Genomic DNA, 15,119 nt, shown 5'->3' on the forward strand with positions numbered 1-15,119 from the left:
GCAGGCTTTTGACAACATCATTCACAGTATTATTGTAACTAAACTAGAATGGTATGGCATCAGGGGCGCACCTCATGCGTTATTATCCTCTGATTTACAAACCCGGCACCAATTTATCTCACTAAATGAAGTCATGTCGCAAACTAGGGAAATAATTTCAAGTGCACCACAGGGAAGTCTTCTCGGGCCGTTACTTCTTAGCCTATACATTAATGATCTAGTATATATTTACAAACAAGCAAAATTTATGGTTTATGCTGATCACGTATTTTTCTATTGTCCTTCAGTTACACAGATTTAATTATAATGACAAATGAACTCCTCGATACGCTTTCTATTTGGTCTAAAAGCAACAGTCTGCAAGTAAAGTGCAATAAAACCACAGCTATAATTTTCGTACTGAGGGTAGAGAAATCCCAGACAGCCATAGTATAACGTACGTGTTTAGGCATATTGAGGTTGTTAATACATTTAAAATTATCAGTTTAACCTTCTCGAACCACTTACAAAGAGGTGAGAACACAAATTTTGTCCTGAAGAAGCTCAGCACTACAGTTATGTTAAATCACAATGAATATATATTTTCTACGTCTCTTAAGTACTATGTAATGCTCTGTTTGCCTCGCACATTATTCATGGCTTTTTGGTACCCCGTGAAATCTTAATATTTTCACCATGCAGAAAAGGACTTCACGCATATTGCCCATGCATCCTACACTGAACTTAGTGACCCTCTTTGAGAGACGTAACACAAAAAATCCGAGGCATTTATACATATCGACTCCTGCACGAATTCTGTTTTAGTAGAAACATTATTCTACATTACTTGACATCGCTGATTTACGCCTAAACGTACCCGCCTACAGTACACACCGCTCTGAAAAGCGTGAGGTTAAAACACACAGGACAAATTGCAGTAAACAAATTATTGAGAACAATTTACCGCGGTTATTAAATGTCCTTAACGAAATTGGCATCAATATCGAAAATATGAGCCCCGCACATTATCAGACTTATATTGAGTTCATGTATACTTCAGAGTGATTATGTAGGGTGTTGTAAAAGGTATTTTTCATCCTATTTCTTAAGTATATCTGGATGATTGTTTTCCAAGGACCGGTTACGTGCGTATGTGGCGCTTTGCATGTTGTGCTTCTCCGCACTGCCACATGTAAAAGGAGTCGAGGTCCTCTCAAGCTGCACTGTAGGAGCTTTTATCTCGGCCTGCTCCGTTATGTAAAATGTAAATCAATAAAAGGAAAAAGAAAGAAAGGAAGAAGGAAAGAAAGAGCGACAGAAAAAAGAGAAAAAGAAAGGAATGAGAAAAGAAAGAAAGAAAGAAAGGGAGAAAGGAAGAAAGAAAGAAGGAAGGAAAGAAGGAAGGAAAGAAGGAAGTAAAGACAGAAAGAAAGCAGGGAAGGAAGGAAGAAATCTAGAAATAAAGGAAGCAAGGAAACAAAAGAAGGAAGGAAAGAAGGAAGGAAAGGAGGAAAGAAGCAAGAGAGGAAGTAAGGAAGGAAAGAAGGAAGGAATGAAGGGAAGAAGGAAGAAAGGAAGGAAGAATTGGAGGAAAGAAAGAAGGATCGAAAAATGACAGAAAGAAGGAAGGGAGGAAAGGAAGGAGGAAAGAAAGAAACAAGGAAGGAAGGAAGGAAGGAAGGAAAGAAGGAAGGAAGGAAGAAGGTAGCAAGGAAGGAAGGAAGGAAGGAAAGAAAGAAAGAAAGAAAGAAAGGGAGAAAGGAAGAAAGAAAAAAGGAAGGAAAGAAGGAAGTAAAGAAAGAAAGAAAGAAAGAAAGAAAGCAGGGAAGGAAGGAAGAAATCTAGAAATAAAGGAAGCAAGGAAACAAAAGAAGGAAGGAAAGAAGGAAGGAAAGGAGGAAAGAAGCAAGAGAGGAAGTAAGGAAGGAAAGAAGGAAGGAATGAAGGTAAGAAGGAAGAAAGGAAGGAAGAATTGGAGGAAAGAAAGAAGGATCGAAAAATGACAGAAAGAAGGAAGGGAGGAAAGGAAGGAGGAAAGAAAGAAACAAGGAAGGAAGGAAGGAAAGAAGGAAGGAAGAAGGTAGCAAGGAAGGAAGGAAGGAAGGAAGGAAAGAAAGAAAGGAAGAAAGAAAGAAAGAAAGAAAGGGAGAAAGGAAGAAAGAAGGAAGGAAGGAAAGAAGGAAGTAAAGAAAGAAAGAAAGCAGGGAAGGAAGGAAGAAATCTAGAAATAAAGGAAGCAAGGAAACAAAAGAAGGAAGGAAAGAAGGAAGGAAAGGAGGAAAGAAGCAAGAGAGGAAGTAAGGAAGGAAAGAAGGAAGGAATGAAGGGAAGAAGGAAGAAAGGAAGGAAGAATTGGAGGAAAGAAAGAAGGATCGAAAATGACAGAAAGAAGGAAGGGAGGAAAGGAAGGAGGAAAGAAAGAAACAAGGAAGGAAGGAAGGAAGGAAAGAAGGAAGGAAGGAAGAAGGTAGCAAGGAAGGAAAGAAAGAAAGAAAGAAAGAAAGAAAGAAAGAAAGAAAGAAAGAAAGAAAGAAAGAAAGAAAGAAAGAAAGAAAGAAAGAAAGAAAGAAAGAAAGAAAGAAAGATCGACTAAACCTTCGGAAGACGTTAGCAAAATGCGGTTACAAGATTGATGGCTCAAAAGCGGGACAATGATATAAAGATAAAAATTAATGATTAAAACTTAGGCAAAAGTAAAGGCCAATAGAATTTGTAATTAATGAAATTGGCGAATTGATATATAATGACGTTAAATTTGACAGATTGGTTAGAGGAATGCAAAGAAAGATACACCGAGCATACTGGCACCGGTCACCACCCCGTTCCAAAGGGGACGCTAATACCATTCGTTCATCCAATCCGCCATTTTTTCCATACATGAAAGTTGATGGCGCCTGGCGGATGCGGGGCACCTATACAACATTCATATGCGCTCTACTTTGTCATTGCCCTAGGGATTGTTCGGCGGCAAAGCGGGGTCACGGTCTTTTCAAGCACGTCCCAAACACTCCGCCTGATTTCAGCTATGCTAGCTTATTGCGCGACGGCCAGGTATTTTTTCAGCACTCTGGCCGATGCTGCCTCATTTGACAACGCACACTGAAAACTAGTGTGAATCTCGACCATAACCGATCACAAGCTATCGGCCACTGCGGCTTGGGTATTTTTTTTTCGGTATTCGAATTCTGTTAAGTATTTATGTTTAATTTACATTACGAAATATTCGAGTAACTCGATGGCTTTTAATTAACATCATCCTACTGAATTATCACAGAATTTTCTACTTTTCTCTACTAGTGCTTGAAAGGAATGCAAATGGTTTCTAACGGTCTTGCGTTTGTTGAAAAATACATAGAAAGGTGGAATTGTACTCCACTGTGAGAAAATTCAAATTGAAAAAGCAGACAAAACACGAGAAATTTCACAAAGGGCAAAACAATATAAACACATGAACACCAGGAAAAATATATAATAAATACTTCCACACCAAGTCGCTGGATAAGAAAGAAATTGAGAGGATACCGTAATCAGTGCCGTCTGCCGAAAAAAAATATATACAGTTGACAGAGAAAGTAGTGTGCACCATCCTTGTGCAGAGCGCTCGAGCGGTGCACTTCCCTGCAAACAAATCCAGATGTTTTCGCAGCCTCTAGGGCACAGAGGCAACAATTTCCCAGTTGTTGTGCCGGATAAGTGAAGAAAGCTGGGCGAGTTGCTATATATCCAGGATTCACAACATAGCAGCAAACACGGACAAAAGAGAAACTACAAAGGGAGACCAAGCTGCCTTTTGTGCGTGTTTGCTGCGCTGTTGTGAATTACGAGTACCAGATAGACTCGCAAACAAAGTAGACGCGAGCATTTCGTGCAGAAATCAGGGGCTGGTCTCTCATTTAAGTTTTTGCTACCCGTTATGCACCGCTCGAGCGCTCTACACAAATGTGACGCGGGCTGTACAGTGCGTTATTGCTTCGTTTTTATAAATGCAGCTCATCGTAAAAAAAATGAAAAGCAGGACATGAAACGAACGAAAAGTGAAGTACGGTGTGATAGGGAATTCATTCCTTAAATCTGCTGTTATTAGCCTTTTCCTTCCTTCTCACAATTCAAATTCTAGACGAGATCACGTGTAATGAAGGCGTGACACCTAAAGCACGTCTTTTCACTGTATCCTGCAGTGCTAAACTAGTCGATTCACCAACAGCATATGCGCTTGTGTAGACGCAAGAATAGGACTCAGAATCTTAAGCTTCCGAAACGAAGGCAATTTACAAGAATCAATGGCGCGACATGCCTCTACTCTGATGAAAACATCATGTCGACACAAGCGACCAGCGCTTCCAGACTCGCTCGCACTAAATTCTAAAGTGGTCTTTATGTACGCGGTATCAACGTGGCGTTCCCAAATTTCACATATCGGATGAACGGAAGGATAATGGGCATATAAAATTATGAACAATATGCGGCGGAACGATAAGGGTGCCGTCAGAGCTGGCAGGGGTGCTCTGGTCTCATGGCGCTCCCGACGCGACACCCGAATGCTTCCCAGAAGGGCTGCACATCCCGCAGCGCCATGTTGCAGCGCGATCGGGCCGAAGCAGCACGGCCGAGTCCGCTGGGTACAGCCTGTCCGCACAGCTGGAAGCAGTGCGCGGCGAAGAAGGCTCGTTCCTCGCCGCCCAGACGTTTGGAAATCTCGGACATCAGCGCAGATGCAGAGGAACCGCCGCCGCTAGCGTTGCGTATCTTCTCGAAGGCGGCGTAGGCGATGCGCACTCCCATCTGGTCCATCAGCACCTGCGATAGGGGTCGTCTCAAGGATTTATTTGAAAAAGCGCCATCTAGCTCTGAAAAGCACGATCGGCATCACTGCCAACTTGTCTAGGAAAGAGCACTATATCAAAAAGGCACGATTGTCGGAGGAAACTTGTCTTTAAATAGCCCACAGGCTTGTCTTGCAAAATACGATGTCTTGCAAAATCATGAACAGCGTCGCCCAAACCTGTCTTAACCATTTCGCTACCGAAGACGAGCTAGGATCGCCTACACAGTTTGTACAGCTCTCCTCCGAAGACGAACTATAGCCACGCCGTCGTCAGCGCAGGTTCCCATCACCTAGAGAAATATCAGCTTGGTTCTCATACGGTGCCGTTAACATAAGGCGCTATAGAAAATAAAAGCTTGATGGACTTTCAAATCTGGCCGAATATAAGTTAAATCCTAATCACAGGCAACTGGATATAGAGGTCCGCGGTTATGACGTTTCCCACGCGGTTGTGACGTTTCCGAAAAAACAGCTGAACACAAATGTGTATCGATGCTTTGTCAGATTCAGAAGCAGAAATAAGTCTCTCTTCTCCTAGTGAGGGGGATGGCACGGAACTGTTGTGATCTTTTCGGAGTCGATGGATTCTGAAGACGACGACGTTTCGGCGAGCCCGCAGTGGATGATGGTTAACGGCGACAATCATCAACCTTCGCCTTCGTGTTTTCCAACCACAGGTGGGAAGAAGACGCATGTGAACTTCACACTTAACGTAGTGGAGGTTCTGATGGCTGGCAACGTTCAGGATCGCAACCGAAATAAGAAAGGATGAGCATCCAACTTGGCTCCACGCTTCATTGCACGTTACTTTCCGCGGTACCTATCGTAGCTGCTTCATTTGCTCCATAGCGTTCAGAGGGCGACAGAACGAGTCACCCGAAAAATTACGCGGGCGTGGTGTGCGTACTATGGTATGGCGCTGTGCGCAGTGCCCTGTGCTTTGAGATGCACCACACAAATGCCACCCTTTAGCTGGCAGAGAAGTTTTTTTTTTTTTTTCACAGAAGTTATTACTTCCAACCACTTGCCTTGAAAGTAACAGCGCGTGAAAGCGAACTTTTCAGGCGAGCACTTCAAGCACTACAACGAAAGCTCCTCCAAATTAGTGAAGCCGCAAAGTTTAGCTCTGAAACCGAACTATTTTTCTTTTTCAATAATCTGTTTTTGTGTTAGGGCTGAATTAAAGTTCAGTTTCTCACTCCTTTATGTCGATGGTTGTCTCCGTGGAATGCAGTAAAAAATAAAACATGCGGTATTTCTCATCCTTTTTTGGAAAAATATTCTGTGAGGTAGATGAAAGAACGATCAGCGTCGCGGCAAACACCTCTTCGAAAGAGCACTACCTTGGAAAAGCACAACCAGCAGGCTAGCAACCTTCTCTCGGAAAAAGAGCTATCTTAAAAATGCATTAGAAATTTTTTTTGCGTAAGCGCATTGGTAGGAGCAGTTGCGCTGCCCGTAACATGAATGACAGCCACAAATTTCGCCGCGCATCTTTCGCAGAAACAATCGTGAAGTGGACGGTAATATGATGCCGAAGATGGCTGCGGTGGTTGCCGCGCGATCCTGATGCTCCTAGAGGGCGCTTCGTACGAGCACTGCGTGATCGTCGTCGCAACATTAGCCGACAAGTGAGCGCTATAGGAGCAATGGCTGATGCCGAGACTATTTAGCACGGCCGATGACGTCGTAAGTATTGTGGATTGCCGGTTAGTGCATGAGTGCGAGGGAGAAAATTATGACCCCGTCGCTGGCTTTGTAAGGTCCCCCCTTCCATAGGGATCGTTGTCAAAAAAGAGACCGAAACGCAAGCGGAATTCGTCCCTAAAAATCCTGAAATGACAAAAATTCTGCAGAAGCACTAAAAACTGCTTACGTTTGGGAATGCGAAAGCATGTCATGGAGGAAAGACGCAGACGTTTGGTTCCGATATACAAAGTGAGTTTATTTCAGGCGAGCAGTATTTTTTTTTTCGAAGCACGACACTACCCACACACACATGCGCGAATGCCACCACCCGGAACGCTGTACAACGAACGGTTGCATCACAATGTTTGTACGAGTATCACCACATGAATTGCGCCACAGGAAGGTCGGCCAGTGGCGGGTATATATAGAAGAACGACGTGTAATGTATTACCTGAACTGGTGGCGCTCGGCTTGCTTTGTGCGTCACACGGCCGCTTAGTGACGTCACCCTATTTTTCTCGCCATCGTTGCGATTTTCTCCGCTATCGGTGAATACACACACACCAACGCACGCCGCCGGCTTTTATCGTAATGGATCTAGTAATGCTTTAGTATTAATATAAAATTTCTTGACGAAATTCATTCACTTTTTCTGCCTAAATGGGCATTACATATTGCGCCCCTGATTTACGCGTAAGGCATCCACCAAAATTTTCTGCCTGGACAGTGATTCAACCTCGAGCATACCAGGAAGAATACTTCACCGCCATTTCGGGTGACTATTATCTAGCGCGAACTCTGCCACTAAGCTGTCAGCCAGCGAAGCGGACACTTTCGGACCAGAAATTCTCAAAACACTATAGTCATTCGTATTCCGGTGATGGTCTCACAGCCACGCAGTGCTGAAATTGACGCTCTTATGCACAAGCCATGCAGTCTACCGGGGCTCCACACGGACAACATGAATTGTAGCTGAGGGACATGCAACTAAAAATGGAAGGGATTTCGTCCGGTCTTAAATAGTACTGGTAAACGAGCAAGGTTTGGAGCAGGCTAATAAGTAGTTTTTTTTTCGTTTCTTGCTCCGCTGATAATAAAACACTCCCAAATGCGGCTCACCGTCAAATAGGTTAATTGTAGAGTGACTGAGCAATTTTTATTCACAAGTGTAATTCAAAAATACCTCAACTTCCCAGATTAACCCGCAACGTGGCACTCTCTCTGTGACCACGTAACTAAAAGCTATAGTAGCTGACCCGGTGGGTTGTCATCGCCGCAAAGCTGTCAATACTTTCCGGCGATAGACAGTGTCTTGGTTTTATGAACGAGAATATACGATAGAGAACCCGTTCTTGTGACGCTACCTAAAACGCACTCTTGGAGAGAAGAAGACTGCACTTTGTTTCGCCTGATCTTGGTGGTTTTAAGAACGACCGTGAGCGAACTCGGACTTCGACTATATAACCAAATATTGCACTCGGAAACCTGTACTTCATTCACACTCTTTGCACGCATTATTGGCATGAAAAGCCCTAGCGGCCTGAGCACCCACCTCGCATGGGGAGGTGCGAGTTCGATGCCCATTGCCCCCGCGTACCTACCGGCAACACAACTGGTACAAGTTTTCCCCTACTCCGGTACTCGGCTTCGTTGGGGTTAAATGCATGGGAAGTGGGTCTCTGACCCCACCCTATGTAGAATAAAATACCTTGTACTGTGGTGCTGTTTGGCTTCTGATGCCCATGCTCCATAAAATATCATCATCATCATCATCAACATAAATTAAACACTGAAGCCGTTTCTAAAGCTTAATTTTGAAACCTTAAAAAGCGTGTACTCTTTATGCGTTCGGTAGGTGTGAACCAGGCCAGAGTGCTCTTTTAGTGCTCTCCATTTTCTGAGCGCATGCTAAGCTGTTGTGCAGTAAAGTTTTAAATTTGTTATCGTGGTCATCTTTTTTTTCCTTCTGACGGTAGTACACAAACCAGGCCACCTAGCACCGTATCACTGTCGCTTGGACGCTGCTTCACCAAACGCTCAGCCGCAGTCAAAAACTAGAGTGGCATGGTGGAATAGCGGCGCGCGGCACTACTAAATCGGGGTGTGAATGGCCGCCTTCCAATGAAATGTAACTACTGCGCGCACCAGTCGTAAATCAACCTGACTAGTGAAAACCGGGGTGCATCGACCTTCAGGAATTCGCCTGCACACCGCACATGTCGCAGCAGAGAGACGGGCTCGTCTTCGGACCTTCGCCACCGTCGCCGGTTCACCGGACCACTTGTTGACGTCACGAAGTCATCTGGCGAAAGACTGAAGTTACTTCTTTACAGTAGATGGTCGTACCTGTGCTGCCTCGGCTTCGCCGAAGACGTCGTGCTCGCGTTCGGGTCGCCTATTCCTGAGGCAGCTGAGCGCTTTTTGGTAGATGGAGGCTGTGTCAGGAGTGTACGAAGGCACGTCCCGGCTGAAGCCGTCTCGTGGTCCCAAAACGGGGTCCAGGAAAGCGGCCACCTGCGATCCCACCGTGGAGCCCAGGGCACCCAGGTTCAGGCCGTCAGGAGCCACCTCGTCGTCCGCCAAGAAGGGACCGAACATGAGGACAGGAGACACGCGCACAACCGGGTCGAACGGATCCACGTGCACTTTGGCTTTGCGCAGGGCGTCCAGCTGCGACGTGTAAGAGGCGATTGGTGTAGTAGCTGTCATCCATCGATCACAAAAGCCTGATTCATAAATTTACCTGCACCGTTTCTTGCACTGCTTGATTTGCAAGAGGAGTGTGTTGCAAGTGCTCCGTTTACAGAATTTTGTTTCTCCCCAATAAACAGTCTTTCGACTGATTTAGTGGCCAGTCAGCAGGCCAATACATTAATTGAGTGTTCGACCAATTAACTTATTAATTTCTTTGAATGATTGATTGATTGATTGAGTGATTGAGTGATTGAGTGATGGATTGATTGATTGATTGATTGATTGATTGATTGATTGATTGATTGATTGATTGATTGATTGATTGATTGATTGATTGATTGATTTTCCTTTTCCTGAACGTACGATGTGCAACACTGCATTTTAAATCGGCTAAGTAGACAAGACTGACTTTGCATTCCGCAGTTCAACATGGCGAAAAGGGCACCCACGCCTAAGAAAGAATATCGCGTTTAAGAAATGTAAATTCTAAGACTCGTGGCCCGAACTGGGGTGTTTCATTTTTATTTTCTTTTTTGCGTCTCCCCCATAGCGTTGCTTAGTTGTGAAGAACAAAGCAGTCCGCTCTTCGGAAGGTAACAGTGACACCTGTGGATGTTTTAATACCTTACGCATTACTTGGGGTTCGCGACCCTGTCAAAAGATAGCAAGCACATCCTCTATCCTTTCAAGTTTCCCCAAGTCATTTACTCCAGAGTCTATCATAATGCTCTCGTGAAGAAGTTGCTTGCAGGAACTTCTGCAAGCTATTAAATGCAAGCCGGAATCAGGTGGCCTAAAAGGTTCCATACCCCAGCCGAGAACGCGGAGCAAAGGCTCGCCCACCTCGGGCAGGTCGTCCACGTCGCCGAGCGCCTTCGCGTCAGCGGCCTTCGTGACCTTAACGCCGCTGGCCAGCGAGGTAGTGAACCAGGTTAGGAAGACGGTGTCGAAACGCAGGCTGGCCACGTGCCGGTACTGCTTGTTGATGTCGGCCACCGCGGCCAGCGCCGGCGTCGTCGGTCGGCCCTTGGCGCTCAGCAGACGCAGCCGAGCGTCCGTGCGTGAGAGCGTTCGTTCGTCCTGCCAGCGCGCGTACTCGCCCAGCGTCGCGTTCAGCACAGCCGACACGACGCGAGAGGACGCTGAGGCGCGCCTTGTGGAGAGCACCTCCTGGAGGAGCAGTGTGACCGCCAACGACATAAAGAATCAGCCAGATTTTCTCAAAAAACAGTTGACTTACAATACGCAAATCTTGGCCGTGAGTGACCATCTAAGCTTCAGAAATTTATTTCTTACGTAACATAACAAATTCCTTTGATAAAAACTGCTGAATTGAGCCGGCGCGGTGGCTCAGTGATTATGGCGCTTGGCCCCTGAACCGAGAGACAAGGGTCAGACCCCGGCTGCGGCGGTCGCATTTCGATGAAGGCGGAATGCTAAAGGCCCGTGTGTTATGCGATGTCAGTTCACGTTAACGAATGCCAGATGGTAGAAATTTCCGCAGCCCTTTACTACGGCGCCCCTCATAGCCTGAGCAGCTTTCGGACGTAAATTCCTGATAAACCATAAGCCATAAACATTGCTGAATTAAACGCCAATAGTACTGGCTCCAAAGTACTCTTTTGCATCTCTTTTAGGCCTTTACTTGGACACTCTCAGGCCTTTCACAGGGCAAACAGGTTTTTTTTCGTAAACTCGGATTTTTTTCTAAATCGCTATCTGTTGCATTTTAGCTAAACAATTTTACTGTGTTGGACAGGTCCCAGAAAGCCGACGAAACCAATTAAGACAGCTACTTTTTTTAATTTCGAAAATGAGGGTTCTCGCAATAAAAATCATTTACTAAGAATGTTTAAAAAATCGTGTACTGCTATTTTATAGTCGCCCGATACAAAAGAAAACGATAGTTATACATCGTTCATAAAAAATATAGGGCAGTAAGAACCGGAAGAATGTTTTGTTATTTTTTTAATGTGCCCTAGTTTCACATTCAGACGTCTAGGAGGAGAGATTTCAAATCGAGGTCGCAGGATACAAAAATCTTTTCTCCCTATGTATTATGGAAGGACAACTTTGACGCAACAATGAAGAACAATAAATCTTGAGAAAATCTATTGGACTCAAGAGCGCACTCTGCCGCGTTTTGGATGGGACCAAGCAGCCCCTCACCCCGAACGCAAAACCCTATACCGTCTGCAAGCAGAATGAGTCGCGCGGGTTCACACGTAACATTACCGCACCGGTAAGCCCGCACGGCAAAGTGTAAGTATCAGTATCTCTCGCTTTGTTTTCCGTTTATTAATCCCAGGTCATCAACTTATGCATCCTTTTGCACCGTCAATTCTGTTGCGTCACCGGATGTTGCAAGTTAGTTATCGCGGTCACATTTAACTCCACTGAGAAAAGTCATTGATTTTTACGCCGGTTTTAATGGCCCGAATGGCTCGTACAGGAACAGGAGCACCATCGATGAATTCGACAGCCCGCTAGCCTTGACATGGCTCGCATAAGCATCAAGGCAATAAGCCTCGAGAAGCGAGCGAACAGCAGGGACGGGTACGTCATTTTCTGTCCCTTGTTCTCCCCGAATGTCCGAATGTATGTGGAAAGCCTGGTATTTTTTTTTGTCACCGTCCTATGGCAGGGATGGCGCCGACGGAAAGCACCGGCGATGAATTGGACGTGAGTTCCCTCCCCTTGGTCCTGTGAGTCTTGAAGCGGGAACAGTTAAGCAGCGAGCATAGATGGGTACGCTATCTTCAGCGACTTCTCTCCCGCGGGAGTCCAAAAAGTCTAACTTTTTTAGACACCGCCTTCGGTATCAATGGTGAGGAGGGAAAGCACAGGCGATGAATCTGTTGTGTTCACCTGGAAGGTGTAGAACTCCCAAGTGCGGGGCTCCACGCGGCGCGTAGCGTCCATGCAGGCTCGCACACGCAGCCGGAAAGCCGCGCGGGTGTCCAGTTCGAACGTCTTCCCCAGATGCGAAGACGCCAACGGCAGGAGCCTCTCGAACAGCAAGTACCGCACCAGGTTCAGCGCCCGGCCTGTCAAGGCCTCCGCCACCAGGAATGCCGACAGAGCCTCCACCTGAGCCCCAAGAGGATGAACGGGTATGCGATAGCACGACTAGAACCAGCTTCACAATATTGCTTCGCATACCAAGAAGACCGGCGATTGTGAGGAAACACAGATTATGTGTTTCACAGAAACACAGATCACACAGTTTATATCTCTTACACACTGAACGTAAAAGCGCAAAAACACAAGGACACAGACTAAGGCAGACAACACGAGCGCTTACTTCCAACTGATTTTATTTCATGCAAGAAGCGAAATTTTTACTCTTGATAAGTGTCTGCACATGCTTACAGGGCAATTACCACAGAGTTATGACTGATACCAGTTATCATGTAACACATATGAAAGATGTCAGATATGCCATCTCTTTTTGTGACAGCAGAATTGATGGAGCACTTATGCAATCATCCCCAGCTCAGAATGGAAAACCAACTCGCCCAAATGCAGCCATTATAGATCTCTTACACGCTCTGTCTAAAGTGATCCCGGGGATGCAGACTGTCCGCGAGAACTAACGATAGAGGCCATTAATCTCCAAAAGAAGGCTAGGACTGCTATTAAACAGCGGATAGAAATAAAAAAATTCAGTGCGTGTGGACACTATAGTTCTGTATAAAAACATATTGGGAATCAATATAACTGGCTAAAGCCTTTCCATATTGTTAAGCTATGATCGAACAGAACGTATATCTGCAGGAAAAGTCCGCCGCATTAATAACCACCACACAAAGTTGCACAACGGCAAAAAGATGTCCGTTGTTACAGCTTTCGTTGTTATCTGTAGTCACAACTCAAGAACGCAGCGGCAAGTGCCTCTTAAATGAGTGCCCAGCCAATGGGACAAGGTGACGCATTATTCAGATATTAGCCCCGACGTCTTGAAAACTGTTCGACGCCATTGGCTGGGGGGAACCTTCTTTGAGAAGTATTTGCGGCGGCATTGTTGAGTTGTACCCGTCTATATGCACGAATCTGTTCTCAGGACGATACTATAAGCAATGAATTTTGATGCCTCCGGCTTGTTTGATACTGTAGAGTATCAAAAAGTTTTTCTTTTACTCGTGTGGTCGGTAAGCGGAGTGCACCGCAGACCATAGCCTATTGTAAAACTGATTTTTTTGTTTAATTGTAGTTAACCACTATACACTCTGTATGAGTTTCAAACACAAATACGCGTAGATCATAGTACTTTTCTGCGATTGATCACCGAGGGCAAGCGTTCGTGAAGTTGCGCCGGGGCGCTTAATACTAAACAGAAATTGCCTACTTAGAAACGAGTGTCTTTTTATTTCGACGAGAAAAGCCCTGTGTATGCCACCCCTTCTCCCAGGGGTGGATTTAAGGAGGTGGGGGAGGGCAACTAACCCCTGCCCCCTCCACCGGCCAGAAGCGACAAAGCCGCAGTGACCCTCATTTTATTTAGGTGAGAAACTATAGGAAATCCACTGTCTTAAGAACGTCACCCCTCCTTGCAATTTCTAGCATTTGATTCGAGAACTGCTCATAAATACTGCAGCGCATCACCACCATCGGCATGAAAGCGTAAGAGAACGCATTGAAAAGCGCACATTTAAAGAAGAGGGAGGGGGGAGAGACACGACACAGTGTGGTACACTACGCGGAAGCGTCAATAAAATTCGTTCACCACAATAGGCATATAAGCAAAAACTACGCACCCACATCACTCCAAACCTACACAGATTACAAAAGGACTAAACTGACCGCTTTGTCTTATCAACGAATCGGTTGTTCGAACGTAGAATAAGAGTAGCAGGTGATGCATCTGCAGTCAGACTAAAGGAGTAATTATTGCTTTCTAATTAACTAATAACCGAATAATAGTGGAAGTGCAGTTTTCCTTGCAAGACAAAGACCATTCGCTTTTAGTCACATTTATGAGTTAGATTTTGCCCGAGTTCGAGATCTCATGCGCCAAGGACAGTGTAAAGCGAGCTACTCGCCGAGTTTGTTATATACCTCAGCCACAATCTCAGCCTTGAAGCTACATTCGCATTAGGAAGGCACACACACGAGCGGACGCTGCGCCAAATAGGGCGTTCCCTTCTTCCGGGATCGGGTCATTTCTCAAACGTACCTTTATGTATATTTATAATGACATGTAATGAAGATTAAATTGAAGACAAAGGGATTAACAGAATAAAACAATTGGTATACATATAAAGATGGACTCATCGTAGTATAATTACACCGAAATATAACTATTTCTTTTGATGCTTCAGACATAAATTGCGTCATGCAGTGTCCTTCCCTACGCGAGACTTCGTATAGTATGCAAGTGATTTCCTGCGCTCCGGTTATACAAAGAGCGACGCCTGTAGCTGTTTCGTATAGACGGTTTTCTACAAGCGCATTACTACGCCACTGTTTACCGACAAATACCCATTTGTGATGCAGCACAAGCGACGTTCTTTTTTTCGAAGGCTTGACCGCTTCAGCTGCGACCGAGTTTGAGATAGTTGGTTGGGCATTATACGATCTTAAAAGCGTTCAAAACAAAAGACGGACATACAGTGCGCTTAGTTCCAACTTCACGAATGAACACACTTCATAAAAAAAGGAATGAAATATACATAAATTCATTATTAAAATCATTTGTTAATAAGCGCTCTGCGTGTCCGTCTTTCTGCACCCTCTTTTTTTAGAGCGTTTACGATCCTACAATTGACCTCTTCATGAACTTGTCGGAGCTAAGGCGAGGAAGAACCAGCTCCAACTGCGTTCAGGTTCGAAATGTTAATTTGCGCTGCTCGCGCTGCGGCGGCCTAGCCCAACTTCCTCTTTCATGTCCGGCGCCGCGTGCCATGGCCTGCGAGCCGAGTGCGGCGCGCGA

General features: G+C 45.3%; 2 protein-coding genes across 2 annotated transcripts in view; both read right to left on the minus strand.

The window, feature by feature from the left end:
* Window positions 1–4,402: 4,402 nt before the first annotated feature.
* Window positions 4,403–9,112, minus strand: LOC144118905 (uncharacterized). Its single transcript, XM_077651683.1, has 2 exons — window positions 8,840–9,112; window positions 4,403–4,776 (listed from the first exon to the last, which is right to left on the minus strand). Exons 1-2 carry the CDS (start codon window positions 9,089–9,091, stop codon window positions 4,465–4,467), a joined length of 564 nt encoding a protein of 187 aa, XP_077507809.1. The 5' UTR covers window positions 9,092–9,112; the 3' UTR covers window positions 4,403–4,464.
* Window positions 9,113–9,971: 859 nt separating this feature from the next.
* LOC144119951 (uncharacterized) overlaps window positions 9,972–15,119 on the minus strand; it is a 49,299-nt gene continuing 44,151 nt past the window's right edge. The window contains exons 6-8 of the mRNA XM_077652449.1: window positions 12,056–12,277; window positions 10,031–10,357; window positions 9,972–9,980 (exon numbers count right to left, since the gene is read on the minus strand). Coding sequence (XP_077508575.1) covers window positions 9,972–9,980; window positions 10,031–10,357; window positions 12,056–12,277 — 558 coding nt within the window. The remainder of the gene's footprint in view (window positions 9,981–10,030; window positions 10,358–12,055; window positions 12,278–15,119) is intronic.

Source organism: Amblyomma americanum, chromosome 2 (assembly GCF_052857255.1).
Source record: "Amblyomma americanum isolate KBUSLIRL-KWMA chromosome 2, ASM5285725v1, whole genome shotgun sequence".
In the NCBI taxonomy this organism is placed as follows: domain Eukaryota; kingdom Metazoa; phylum Arthropoda; class Arachnida; order Ixodida; family Ixodidae; genus Amblyomma; species Amblyomma americanum.

Excerpts from the sequence above, each read along its gene's own strand:
- LOC144118905 (XM_077651683.1), bottom strand. The coding sequence starts at position 9,091 with ATGTTCGGTCCCTTCTTGGCGGACGACGAGGTGGCTCCTGACGGCCTG. Across the intron at positions 4,777-8,839 it reads GCGAAGCCGAGGCAGCACAG|GTGCTGATGGACCAGATGGG; the intron begins GTACGACCATCT and ends CCCCTATCGCAG.